The sequence below is a fragment of the Rhinoraja longicauda genome, chromosome 12 (assembly GCF_053455715.1).
Source record: "Rhinoraja longicauda isolate Sanriku21f chromosome 12, sRhiLon1.1, whole genome shotgun sequence".
Taxonomy (NCBI): Eukaryota; Metazoa; Chordata; class Chondrichthyes; order Rajiformes; family Arhynchobatidae; genus Rhinoraja; species Rhinoraja longicauda.
This window is the reverse complement of record NC_135964.1, coordinates 5,931,749-5,946,129: the sequence shown is the minus strand read 5'-3', so window position 1 is coordinate 5,946,129 and position 14,381 is coordinate 5,931,749. Positions and strand designations below refer to the sequence as shown.

At 44.5% G+C, this 14,381-nt stretch overlaps 1 protein-coding gene across 1 annotated transcript in view; it reads left to right on the top strand.

Moving 5' to 3' along the window:
• LOC144598678 (beta-1,4-galactosyltransferase 4-like) overlaps positions 1 to 14,381 on the top strand; it is a 49,973-nt gene that overhangs the window by 17,875 nt on the left and 17,717 nt on the right. The window contains exons 2-4 of the mRNA XM_078408930.1: positions 634 to 1,047; positions 1,767 to 1,999; positions 2,666 to 2,853. Of these exons, the coding sequence (XP_078265056.1) occupies positions 786 to 1,047; positions 1,767 to 1,999; positions 2,666 to 2,853 (683 nt within the window). The 5' untranslated portion in view covers positions 634 to 785. The remainder of the gene's footprint in view (positions 1 to 633; positions 1,048 to 1,766; positions 2,000 to 2,665; positions 2,854 to 14,381) is intronic.

Here is a 14,381-nt window from a genome sequence, read left to right as displayed (position 1 = left end):
TGTCTATCCGCACCCTAAAAATGGGACTAGGAGAGAGGCCAGTGCTTTATTGTTTTGCCGTGAATGAGTTACAACTATATTGCATCGGGGTTTGACTTTTTACCCATACAGCTAATTTGTTATGATGATGCCATCAATCTCTTACAATAATTTTAAATCTGTATTAGAATCAAAAAAATAATTTGCAATTTGGATAGCACTTTGTACATTTTGAAGATTGTTCCATGTGCAGTAACTTGTTTAGAAATATTAGCATTTTTGGAGGCATTTTCAAAAGCCAGTATGCACATAATTGAATCCTGCAGATAGTGTGACGAGTATCCTAGGTTTTGAATTTTGGTAATGTTTAAAGTGAACAAGTTTGTAATATGTCATCCTCATCACTTCCCTGTTTTTTGCTTGTAATTAAACGAAATCTTGTTATAAATAGTACTAATAATTAATAAATAGAATTGATTGAGTTTTCAGAGTAAAGTTCCAGTCTTGGTTAAACTACATAAGTTATTCTTTTTGAGATAGAATCCTTGGTTCTATAAATTGCCATCCATTTTGCAGCAGAAATATTGTTTGAAATCTTTTTTGTGAATGATGTGTGTTATCTCAATTCATTACATTTTGATTTTTGTCTTCTAGATTCAATGACTAGCAGTACAATCTATACGCTGGACAGTGCGATAAATAGACGGAGAGACTTCCAATAGAGATTTCACAATATTCCTTGATCACTAGTTGATATATCGCTCATCTGTGATCCATTACCTCCACTGATCTACGATTTTATTACAATGGCTTGCATTTCGACAACTAGAGGTTTTCTTTCAAGAATCAAACTTTTGCTCATTATTATTAGTTTTGGTTCTGTTGTCATTTGGATGATACTGAGTAATGTACAAAATCTTGTACTGGAAGTCGACCATCAATCTGTGATGCAAAAATTTTGGAAGATGACAAGACTGGATGGTGAAAGGATGACATCAGTGGTAACTCCAGCAATAGCTCCGTCTCCAAATTATCTGCCATTTTGCCCACTTTTAACACCACACTTGCGTAAGTATAGGGATTTTTTTAAATCTATGAGAAGGGAGGAAGAACTTGCAGAATAATTTGGTTTGGAAACAGACAAGTTTATGTATTTTAGTTGGTGAGGATATAGTGAGATATTTCATATTGGTGCAGGCTGAAATAGAGTAGTCATGTAAAGAATCATAGTATTAATTCATGAAGTATTGTATTTGTTTAACCAGCAATGACTTATAATTGGGCAGACTTGACCATACTGGCATTATTAAAATAGAAGGAAAAATAATCTGCATTGTTCATTAAAACTGGGGGATGGGGAGTGCAAGGTGCTGTTTTGAAAATCCTTTTCAACCATTGCAATTCCTCTGAGTTCTGCTGTTATAGTTTGGGGAAACTCTGCAGCCAATTTGAATATGTAGAATATTTTTTCGACAGTTTGAAATAACCAGAACATCATGTCGACTATTGCTGTTTACGGAAAAAAATCAATTCCAGTGAATGTTTGAGGGATAAATATTGAATGAATTTGGATTTCTCTGCTTTTTTTCAATAAAGTTCACCTTTGTGCCTTTTGGAGTGAATTGTAAGCCTGTGAATTGAATTGAAGGAGCATACACCAAGTGCATGGTGATCATCAATCACTCGTTTACACTAGTTCTATGTTATCGTACTTTTGCATCCACTCCCTAAACATTTGTTCTTAATAAATAATGGGATAAACATTTTTTTAAATTTAATTCTTTTAGGTGGTTTAACCAAGTTAATATTTGACGGACAACTCACCTTGGAACAAGCTCAGAAGAACAACCCTAAAGTATGGAATGGGATGTTTGCCCCTCAAGAGTGCCATTCGCTTCAACGTGTGGCCATACTGATTCCGTTTCGGAATCGGGAAAAACATCTCCTGTATTTACTGGAGCATTTGCACCCATTTCTGCAACGGCAACTTCTAGATTATGGGATATTCATCATTAATCAGGTACTTAATAATTAAAGAGTCCTGAGAAGGCTGTAGTTTGACCCTCTCAAATTTACACATCAATTTAACCATAGCATTATATAATTGTAATTCAGTCTTGATGGACATTGAGTTTTATTAAGTTTGGTGATAAATTTAAAGCCTGAAAGGTTTTTCTTGCTAAATGAATATCTATAAATTGAGTTTCTTAAATGAGGAAAGGCTTTCCTTTTGTCCTGGAGGTGTTGACTTTTCTTTGGAAATGGGATGAAACTTTTTTGTCCTTTGATTTCTGTGCCTACTGTTGTGCTTATCAATTCTTTTCTTAACTCTTAATCTTCCTTTACTTCCTCCCATCCTGCTTCATTCCACGTGTTTCCTTATTTTCCCACGGTTCCGTTCGCATTTATGGGTTCATTGCACTATTGATGTGAAAATACACCTACAATTTTGCATTATGTTTGTACTGGTAAAATCTCAACAGATTTAAAATAATCATCATACGAATCTCTAAATTAAAAAAACAAATTGACATTGGCTTGGTTTTTATAGCTAGTAAGATGCTTGTTGCTCGCTCACTTGGTAGGAATATGGGAAGCTTTATATAAGCTGTATATTATATGTATATAAGTTTTTGCAGGGAGCCTAGTATAGATGAGGCATGCTGATTGCCTTTTGCTCCATTAGGCTGGTAATGATGTGTTTAATCGAGCCAAGCTATTGAACGTGGGTTTCCTGGAAGCAATGAAGGAACGCGAATGGGATTGTTTCATTTTTCATGATGTTGATCTTGTACCGGAGAATGACTACAACATGTACCTCTGTGACCGTGAGCCAAAGCACTTTGTTGTGGGTCGGAATTCTACTGGATATAGGTAGGTGGAAATGACAGAATCTCACTTTTACACCAGATGTTATTTGAATGTGTCTAAATGGAAAATTGTATATGCAACTAATAGACAATAGGTGCAGGAGTAGGCCATTCAGCCCTTCGAGCCAGCACCGCCATTCAATGCGATCATGGCTGATCACTCTCAATCAGTACCCCGTTCCTGCCTTCTCCCCATACCCCCTCACTCCGCTATCCTTAAGAGCTCTATCCAGCTCTCTCTTGAAAGCATCCAACGAACTGGCCTCCACTGCCTTCTGAGGCAGAGAATTCCACACCTTCACCACTCTCTGACTGAAAAAGTTCTTCCTCATCTCCGTTCTAAATGGCCTACCCCTTATTCTTAAACTGTGGCCCCTTGTTCTGGACTCCCCCAACATTGGGAACATGTTCCCTGCCTCTAATGTGTCCAATCCCCTAATTATCTTATATGTTTCAATAAGATCCCCCCTCATCCTTCTAAATTCCAGTGTATACAAGCCCAATCGCTCCAGCCTTTCAACATACGACAGTCCCGCCATTCCGGGAATTAACCTAGTGAACCTACGCTGCACGCCCTCCATAGCAAGAATATCCTTCCTCAAATTTGGAGACCAAAACTGCACACAGTACTCCAGGTGCGGTCTCACCAGGGCCCGGTACAACTGTAGAAGGACCTCTTTGCTCCTATACTCAACTCCTCTTGTTATGAAGGCCAACATTCCATTGGCTTTCTTCACTGCCTTCTGTACCTGCTTCCTTTCATTGACTGATGCACTAGGACACCCAGATCTCGTTGAACTCCCCCTCCTCCTAACTTGACACCATTCAGATAATAATCTGCCTTTCTATTCTTACTTCCAAAGTGAATAACCTCACACTTATCTACATTAAACTGCATCTGCCATGTATCTGCCCACTCACACAACCTGTCCAAGTCACCCTGCAGCCTTATTGCATCTTCCTCACAATTCACACTACCCCCCAGCTTAGTATCATCTGCAAATTTGCTAATGGTACTTTTAATCCCTTCGTCTAAGTCATTAATGTATATCGTAAATAGCTGGGGTCCCAGCACCGAACCTTGCGGTACCCCACTGGTCACTGCCTGCCATTCCGAAAGGGACCCATTTATCCCCACTCTTTGCTTTCTGTCTGTCAACCAATTTTCTATCCATGTCAGTACCCTACCCCCAATACCATGTGCCCTAATTTTGCCCACTAATCTCCTATGTGGGACCTTGTCGAAGGCTTTCTGAAAGTCGAGGTACACCACATCCACTGACTCTCCCCTGTCAATTTTCCTAGTTACATCCTCAAAAAATTCCAGTAGATTTGTCAAGCATGATTTCCCCTTTGTAAATCCATGCTGACTCGGAATGATCCTGTTACTGCTATCCAAATGCTCAGCAATTTCGTCTTTTATAATTGACTCCAGCATCTTCCCCACCACTGATGTCAGACTAACTGGTCTATAATTACCCGTTTTCTCTCTCCCTCCTTTCTTAAAAAGTGGGATAACATTTGCTATCCTCCAATCCACAGGAACTGATCCTGAATCTATAGAACATTGAAAAATGATCTCCAATGCTTCCACTATTTCTAGAGCCACCTCCTTAAGTACCCTGGGATGCAGACCATCAGGCCCGGGGGATTTATCAGCCTTCAGTCCCATCAGTCTACCCAAAACCATTTCCTGCCTAATGTGGATTTCCTTCAGTTCCTCCATCACCCTAGGTTCTCCGGCCCCTAGAACATTTGGGAGATTGTGTGTATCTTCCTCAGTGAAGACAGATCCAAAGTAACGGTTTAACTCATCTGCCATTTCTTTGTTCCCCATAATAAATTCCCCTGCTTCTGTCTTCAAGGGACCCACATTTGCCTTGACAATTTTTTAATCTTCACGTACCTAAAAAAACTTTTGCTATCCTCCTTTATATTATTGGCTAGTTCAGCGTGCTGATTTGATGAAACGCAGTAAAAGGCCAAGCTCCAATTTTTGCAAAATGGCATGAGCATTAAATCAGTGATTTAAAAAAAAAATGGAACCCCATTGTGAAGTTAGAGAGAGGGAGATTACATGGAAGCAGGCCCTTTGGTCCACTGAGTATCTGTCAACAGTACTCTTAACCCCATTTTGCTCAATATTCTCACCAACGTCCCTAAATTCTACGGCTCGCCTAAATACTAGGGACAATTTACAGTGGCTAATTAAACTATCAACCCACAAATCTTTAGAAGATAGGAGGAAACCAAGCACCTGGAGAAAACCCCATGTAGTCACATGGAGAACTTGCAAACTCCACACGAACTGCATGCAAGGTCAGGGTTGAACCTGGGTTGCTGGCACTAAGAGACAGTAGCAGTCCTAACTTCATCATTGTGCTGCCTTAGTTGGAAATAGTCAGGTGACTTCAACTAAATGTTGTCCATAAAGTGAATTATTAGAGAACTCAAAGTAACAGTGTATATAAACCAATGAAAAATGGACAATTTGCAGATCTGCTATTCATATCTATGTAGCAGACTAGAAGGAGACTGATAAATTTGTGGTGACTGATGGTTGGTAATATGGTACACTCATGTGGTGGACATTGGGTAGTACCAGTCTTAGAAAATCATTGCATGCTAAGGCACTGGATTTAAGAGGAAACAATTATGACTTTGAGTTGTACATTCTGCAAGCTGGGTATATATCTATTACTTCTGAAGGATGCTAATCATTTGTTTGCTGCTGCTCCGCTTCTGTTTTCTCCCAATCCAAGAAAATAGCAGTAACGGAACCTACAATTAGGGCAAAGTCCCTGCAGGAACCTTTACTATATTTTCTTAAGACAGATGGGGTCTGTCCAGTTGGGTTCATTAACTCTATCCATTGCCTTAATTGCTGCTTGCAACTTTTAACTGCACTTTTAGATATACTGTCATGTGAGGTTCCCACCATTTTTAAGTGAATTGTAGTGTTGGTATCACACCCCGTAAACTTTTGGAATTTAAATTGTTTAGCAGTCCCTCGGGATTGAGGCAATCCATGGAAAATAAGCCAGATGAATTTAAAGCTAGATTGACTTGCCTCAAAGAAATGAGAGACTGCTGTGTACTCTGTTTCACAGAGACATGGCTCACACCTGACATACCTGACTGTGCCCTTCAGCCCGAGGGCTTCCCCCTTCATTGGATGGACCGTACAGCGTCTTTGGGCAAGATTAGAGGTGGTGGTGTCTGCTTTCTAAATAATACCTTGTGGTGCTCAGACGTGGTAGTCCTGGTGAGTTCCTGCTCCCCGGACCTGGAATATCTAACTGCAAAGTATCGTCCCTACTACCTGCCAAGGGAATTCACCTCCGCTATCTTGACAGCAGTTTACAAGGCTCTCCCTTGTCCATTTTATTTGTCACTTCCTCAAAAAATTCCAGAAGATTAATCAAGCATGATTTTCCCTTCGTAAATCCATGCTGACTTGTTACTGCGATCCAAATGCACCACTATTACATCTTTAATAATCGACTCCAGCATCTTCCCTACCACCAATGACAGGCTAACTGGTCTATAATTCCCTGCTTTCTCTCTCCCTTCTTTCTTAAAAAGTGGGATAACATTAGCTACCCTCCAATCCACAGGAACTGATCCTGACTCTATTGAACATTGGGAAATGATCACCAATGCGTCCACGATTTCTAGAGCCACCTCCTTGAGTACCCTGGGATACAGACCATCAGGCCCTGGGGATTTATCAGCCTTCAGTCCCATCAGTTTACCCAATACCATTTCCTGCCTAATGTGAATTTCCTTAGTTCCTCCATCACCCTAGGCCCTCTGTCCCCCAGGACATCTGGGAGATTGTTTGTGCCTTCCTTAGTGAAGACAGAACCAAAGTACCTGTTCAACTCGTCTGCCATTTCCTTGTTCCCCATACTAAATTCACCTGTTTCTGTCTTCAGGACATCCATATTTGTCTTAACTATTTTTTTTCCTTTCCACATACCTAAAGAAACTTTTACAATCCTCCTTTATATTCTTGGCCAGCTTACCTTCGTACTTCATCTTTTCTCCCTGTATTACCTTTTTAGTTACCTTCTGTTGATCTTTAATAGTTTCCCAATCCTTTGGCTTCCCGTTCATCATTGCTATGTTATACGTCTTCTCTTTTATTTTTATACTATCCTTGTCAGTGACGGTCGCCTTTTACTCCCCTTAGAATCTTTCTTCCTCTTTGGAATGAAATGATCCTACATCTTCTGGATTATTCCCAAAAATACCTGCCATTGCTGTTCCACCGTCATTCCTGCTAGAGTCCCTTTTCAGTCAACTTTGGCCAGCTCCTCCCTCATGCCTCCATAGTCCCCTTTGTTCAACTGTAATACTGACACTTCCGATTTTACCTTCTCCCTCTCAAAGTGCAGATTAAAACATATCATATTATGATCACTACCTCCTAATGGTTCCCTTATCAAATCATGTTCATTACAAAACACTCAATCCAGAATTGCCTTCTCCCTGGTAGGCTTCATTACAAGCTGCTCTAAGTATCCATCTCAGAGGCACTCTACAAACTCCCTTTCTTGGGGCCCAGAACCAATCTGATTTTCGCTGTCTACCTGTATGTTGAAATCTCCCATAACCACAGTAGCATTACCTTTGTTACACGCCAATTTTAACTCCTGATGCAACTTGCACCCTATCTCCAGGCCTCTGTTTGGGGGCCTGTAGAAAACTCCCATTAGGGTCTTTTAACCCTTAAAATTTCTCAGTTCTATCCACAATGACTCTACATCTTCTGATTCTATGTCGCCCCTCGCAAGGGACTGAATTATATTCCTTACCAACAGAGCTACCCCACCCCCTCTGCCCACCTGTCTGTCTTTTCGATAGGATGTTACCCCCTGAATATTCAGTTCCCAGCTCTGATCCTCTTACAGCCATGTTTTTGTAATTCGCACAACATATCATATATATACAGCCGGAAACAGGCCATTTCGGCCCTCCAAGTCCGTGCCGCCCAGTGATCCCCGTACATTAACACTATCCTACACCCACTAAGGACAATTTTTTTTACATTTACCCAGCCAATTAACCTACATACCTGTACATCTTTGGAGTGTGGGAGGAAACCGAAGATCTCGGAGAAAACCCACGCATGTCACGGGGAGAACGTAAACTCCTTACAGTGCAGCACCCGTAGTCAGGATCGAACCTGAGTCTCCGGCGCTGCATTCGCTGTAAAGCAGCAACTCTACCGCTGCGCATCATACATACCAATCTCTAATTGAGCCTCAAGCTCATCCACTTTATTTTGTGTACTTTACATTCATATGTAACACTTTTAATTCGGTATTCACCTCTCTTTTCACACTGGTTCCTATTTCATCCTGACCGTACTCTCATATACCTTCTTGAAGTCCGCCCCATTAATTCAGGTGTCTTTCGTAACTTTTCCTGTACTCTCTTCCCCTTTAACTCCATCCTTATACTCCCAATTTGTCAATCCCTCCCCCCCCCCCCCCCATTTAGTTTAAACCCACACGTTTAGCACTAACAAACCTGCCTGCCAGAATGTTGCTCCCCCTCCAGTCAAGGTGTAACCTGTCACATTTTGTACAGGTCACCTCTACCCCAGAAGAGATCCCAATGGTCTATAAATCGAAATCCCTGCTCTCTGCACCAGCCCGTCAGCCACATATTCAGATCCCCTATCTCCCTGTTCCTGCCCTCACCAGCACGAGTTACCGGAAGCAATCCAGAAATAACCACCCTAGAAGTCCTGCTTTTCAGCCTTCTTCCTATCTATCTAAACTCACGCTGCAGAACCTCCTTCCTCTTCTTCCCGATGTCTTTTGTGCCTACATGCACAACCATTTCCAGCTGCTCACCTTCCCTCTTGAGGATGTTCTGAAGTCGGACTGAGACATCTTGGACCCTGGCACCAGGGAGGCAACATACCATCCTCAAGTCTCGCCTGCTAGCAGTAAATTCCTCGGAGTAAATATCACCAACGACTTCTCCTGGACCACCCATAATGAAGCAACGACCAAGAAAGCACGCCAACACCTCTACTTCCTAAGAAGACTTAGGAAGTTCGGCATGTCCCCAACAACACTCACCAACTCCGACAGATGCATCATAGAAAGCATTTTATCAGGATGCATCACAGTTTGGTTTGGGAACAGCTCCATCCAAGATAGCAAGAAATTGCAGCTAATTGTGGACGCAGCCCAGACCATCACACAAACCAGCCTCCCTTCCATTGACTCCATTTATACCTCGCGGTGCTTTGGCATTGCCAGCAGCATAATCAAGACCAGATCACACCCTGGCCACCCTCTTCCCTCTCTCATCGGGCAAAATGGTGAAAATAGATGTGTGAAAATGCAAACCTCCAGATTTGGAGACAGTTACCTCCCAGCTGTTATCAGGTAACTGAACCATCCTACTGCTACCAGAGAGCAGCCCTGAACTGCTGACTACCTCATCGGAGACCCTCTGTCTATCTTTGATCGGACTTTACTTGCTTTACCTTGCACTAAACTTTATTCCCTTATCATATATCTGTATACTGTGTATGGGTTCGATTGTAATCATGTATTGACTTTCCACTTGCTTGTTAGCACACAACAAAAGCTTATCACTGGACATTGGTACTCTTGACAATTAACTCTCGCTTGCGCGTGTGTCAGACGACGTTCTGCCATCACTTTGTCACTGCCAGTGCCACATCTGTGCCTCTGCGGAGATCGTCAGTAAGTGGGCCATTGTCTGTACCTCTCCCCAGTTGCATTTGTCAGAGTCCGAGAAGCCCCACTTCTTCAGGTTGAGTCCGCAGAATCCCACTCCTGTGCGGAGGTGGTTTAGGGCTTTCCAGTTAGTATAAGGCAGGTGGGGTCTTGGTGCCATCTGTTGTTTGGTTTTGGTACCTGGCACGATTGGCTCTGGTTTCATGAAGCTGTTCCGACTCTTCAAGCGTTTTTGGCATGTTGGTGATTGTGCAAGGGGTGACGGGGATCTGTGTCTGCATTGAAGCGTTCTACTGCAGCTGCCCGATCACGTCTTCGAGATGGTTCGCCGATGCCAACCAGCTCGTACAGATGTGTTAAAGTTCATTTTCTCTAGATAGACAACAATACAACAAAGTTAGTGGTAAAACAGTAAAGTCTTTGTTACGCCAGGCGGGAGTGAGGAGATCAGCACCGGGTGTCTTCAGACACCCAAGCTCACCTCGTGTCCCACTCACCGAAACAAGGGACAAAAGGGTAGAGTTATATCTTTTTCTTATCAGTGAATGAGGTGGCACCACTCACATTATGCCCATACAAGGTAGTGAAAGAAATAAGACCATGTCCATATAAGGTATTGAGAAGTCATCAGTAGGTCAGTTTTTTTTTAAGTACATGCTGCACTTCTCACGGTTAGGCACAGCTATATCTTTTCTCTGCTTAGCTAAGGCATGTGCAACGGGCAAGAAGAAGCCGGCAACCATTTTGTGTATCTTTTCTTTTTTAAATACTTAAACTCTTTCAGATGTGCAACATGTGCAGATGTGCAACATTTCAGGCATCCTGTGATTTTCCTGCAGGGGGTGTTCAATGCAGAGTCCACCTTGTGTGCATGTTTAGAGCGGCTCCAGACAGGGCTTGCATATTCTGCCACTGAGAAACACAGCGCCAGGTGCTGCAATGCGGATTGTTGTTGGGTCACTTCCAAATGGGCTGTTTCCAGTTTTTCAATGACATTGTTCCGGGTGTTGACCTTTGCCTTGGTTTTCTCAACATGTTGGCAATATGATAACGTGCGATCGAGGACCACACCTTGGTACTTTGGGGCTTTGCAGTGTTCCAACAGGACACCAGTCCATCGCACCTGCAGTTGGCGTTTCGCACCCCGATTCTGGAGGTGGAAAGCTGCGCTTTGCATTTTTGTTGGGTTTGGACGCAGGGAATTCTGTTGGTAGTATGCTGTCATATTCTGCAGAGCAGCCTCTAGTATGGTCTCAATCTGGCTGAAGTCTGAGGATTGTGTTGCGATGCATGTCATTGGCATACAGAAACAACCTAGTTTTCGGGGTGGTGGATTGGTCATTGGTGTATATATTGAACAACGTTGGGTCCAATGTAGGAATTAACTGAACGGAACTGACTCTGTTCTTCTTCGTCTTCTTGCTTTTGAGGCAGCAGACATTATGTAACGCCCTCCAGGCGATGTAGCCAGTGCAATGTGCTGTTGTCGAGGGCCGTGAGGTCTACCCCTCCACCAGGGGGACGGAGGACAGTGCAGTCGAACATGCCGTGCTGCGCTGTTTGCTGGTCTGCTCACACACGCAGGCTGCTAATGGACGCAACCCCCAACGATGCATGTTGGCATTGAACCGGCCGACCCCTGTGCGGAGCCGGTTCAGGGCGACCCACTCTTTGCGGGGCATGTCCGAGCCGGGTGGGGCTGTGGTGTTAGGTGCGACAGTGAATTGAGGAGGTGGCGATGTCTGTTCCCAGCTGGTTCTCCATGCTCCTAGTATGTTGGAACCGGAGCCACAGAGGGTCGCTGCATGACGGGAGAAAGGGCGACGAGATGACAGGCGTTGGGGTCCCAGTTGCTGTGAATCCTGGGCGAGGCGGTGCAAAGAATGTTTGGTGTCCGATGGGGCATTGCACACCAGCCTATGAGTGAAGAACTCTCTGCGAAGCTTGGCGGGTGCGATACCTGCGATCACCGGCAGGAGATCCGTTGGAGTAGGGCGTAGGCAGCATGGTGATGATCCGCATGGTGTCGTTGAGGGTGGCGTCTAGCTTGCTGGTATGAGCGCTGTGGCACCATGCTGGGGCGGCGTACTCAGCGGCTCTGTACACGAGTGCAGGAGCACTGGTTCGAAGAGTAGATGTCCAGGCGCTCCATGACGATCCGGCCAAGCAACGCAGGAGGTTGTTCCGTGCCAAGACTTTAGCACGGAGAGCTACAAGGTGTTGCTTGTAGGTCAGCTGCCGAACTAGTTTCACCCCGAGGTATGTAGGAAATGGGTTGTAGGGTAGGGGTGACCCATTGAGGGTGACGGTTAGCTAGCGTTGAGCTTCCTTGTTGTTCAGGTGAAAGGCCATTGTGGTGGTTTTTGCCATACTCTGGTTTAGTCCCCAGGTCTTAAGGTAGCCCGCGACAAGTTCCATATCCGCCGAGAGCACATCCTCAACATTTGACCAGCTCCTGTCCGAGTGCAGTAGGGCCAAGTTATCTGCGTATCCATACTGGCGCGAAGTCGTGCGTGGCAGATCGCTGATATAGAGATTGAAGAGCATGGGGGTCAGTACCGAGCCTTGGGGGACTCTGTTTTTTAGGCGTCGCAGTCGGCTAAATTGTCCGTCGCTGGTCTTGAGTACAAAACTGCGGTTGGCAAGGATGTTAGCAAGGAACTGCACTAAATGGCGGTCAGGGATGGTTCGGAGGAACTTCATCAGGCCCTGGTGCTACACAGTATCATAGGAGGCGGTGAGGCCCACCAGTGTGATGCCCGCCTTGTCACACTTTCCGAAACTGTCTTCGATGCCATTGGTCAGCTTGACTATTTGGTGGGTGGTGCAGTGTCCACGCCGAAATCCAGCTTGTTCAGCGGGTAGTTGAGGGTCAAGGATTGGATGGAGCCGGGCCAGGAGAAGCTGTTCGAGGAGCTTGCACGGGACATGGAGGAGTGAGATGGGCCGATAGTTCCTTGGGTCGTCCGCAGGCCTGTTTGGTTTTGGTAGTGCAATGATGGTGGCTTTCCACCAAATCTTTGGAACTCTGTGTTCTGAAATGGTTTGGGCCAATGTAGGAACCATAGTCTCCTCCACTGATGGAACAGTGAGTGGCTGACGTTGAATGTGTGGCTTGTGGGATGATCTACTCCTACAGTTTTTTTTTTTTCAATACCATGCCAAGTATTCAGTTTTTGTGGGCCAGAGGATCCCAGGGAGATGTTGGATTTCTTCACAGAAGTTTCAAACATGTCCTTTGATTTTTAACCATGTCTGGTTAGTCTGTTTTGGGAATCTGATGTTGAGCATGTGCACAGTGTGACCTGCCATTAACTAAAGCGGGCAGTTAGGAGAACACGATCAAAGAAATGTAAAAGCTGTGAAATTCAGAGATATAGGAAATGTCTAGCGTCCATCTAAGCTTGTAAAATTTTCCATTTTATCCTATCCAACCTTGCCTCTCTTTCTGCAACTTAGAACAAATTTATTTTCTCTTTCCCTGACAAAGGATCTTTTGACCTGAAATGTTATCGTGAGCATCGAGCATTGTTCCTGTGAGCATCGTTCTTATGCTCACCTGGATAAGTGGGGAAGCACTGCGAGAGTCATGTTTTGTTTACTTCAGTGCTTTTAACACCATCCGGCCTGCATTGCTAGGGAGCAAACTGACCAAGATGCAGGTGGATGCTCCATTTGTGTCCTGCATCACCAACTACCTGACTGGACGACCGCAATATGTCAGGCTACAGAACTGTGTCTCTCGGTTACAGGGGCCCACAGGGGACAGTCCTTTCTCCCTTCCTGTTCACCATCTACACTCAGACTTCAGATATAATTCGGACTCCTGCCCCCTGCAAAAGTTTTCGGATGACTCTTCAATTGTGGGTTGCATCAGTGAGGGGAGGAAAGCTGAATACGACTTTGTGTGGTGTGGTCTGAATCACCTGCAGGTCAAAACAGACAAAACTAAGGACTTAGTGGTGGACTTCGGGAGGAGAGGGAAAACCCCTGTCCCCCGTCTCCATCAATGGTGTGTATGTGCAGTTTACCACGGAATACAACTACCTTGACATGTACTTGGACAGTAAACTGGACTGGTCCAGGAATGCTGAGGCCCTGTACAAGAAGGGACAGAGCCGCCTGTACTTTTTGAGAAGGCTCCGCTCCTTCAACGTCTGCGGTAAGGTGCTGCAGTTGTTCTACCAATTGCTGGTAGCCAGTGAAATCTTCTTCGCTGTTTTGTGCTGGGGCAGCAGGGCGAAGGCCAACAGGATTAACAAACATCAGGAGGGCTGGCTCTGCCTTGGGGCGGAGATGGATTCATGGGAGGTGGGCTTGGAGGAGAGGATGCTCTTCAAACTGCGGAGCATCTTGGACAATACAGCTCACCCCCTCCATGACAACTCTTTGATGCGTATAGGTAGTACGAGTGTCAGGTGTTACGAGGAGAAAGCAGGAGAATGGGGTTCGTAGGGAAAGATAGGTGAGCCATGATTGAATGGCAGAATAGACTTGATGGGCCGAATGGCCTTATTCTGCACCCATCTCTTATGACACACCAGTCAACCTGAGGAGTACATTCAGCCACGGATTGATACCAAGATGCAGTACAGAATGCCACAGGAGATCCTTTTCCCTGTGGCTATCAAACTATACAACTACTCCCCCTTTTGTCATGGGGTAGACTGACGCTCCCGCCTCCAACCCCAAATGTTTGCACATCCCAAATCCTTTCCACTCGCCACTTTAATTTCATGTATCTTGTGTTTTATGACTGTTGGCAGATCAATTTCCCTCCTTGGATAAATAAAGTTCTATCGTA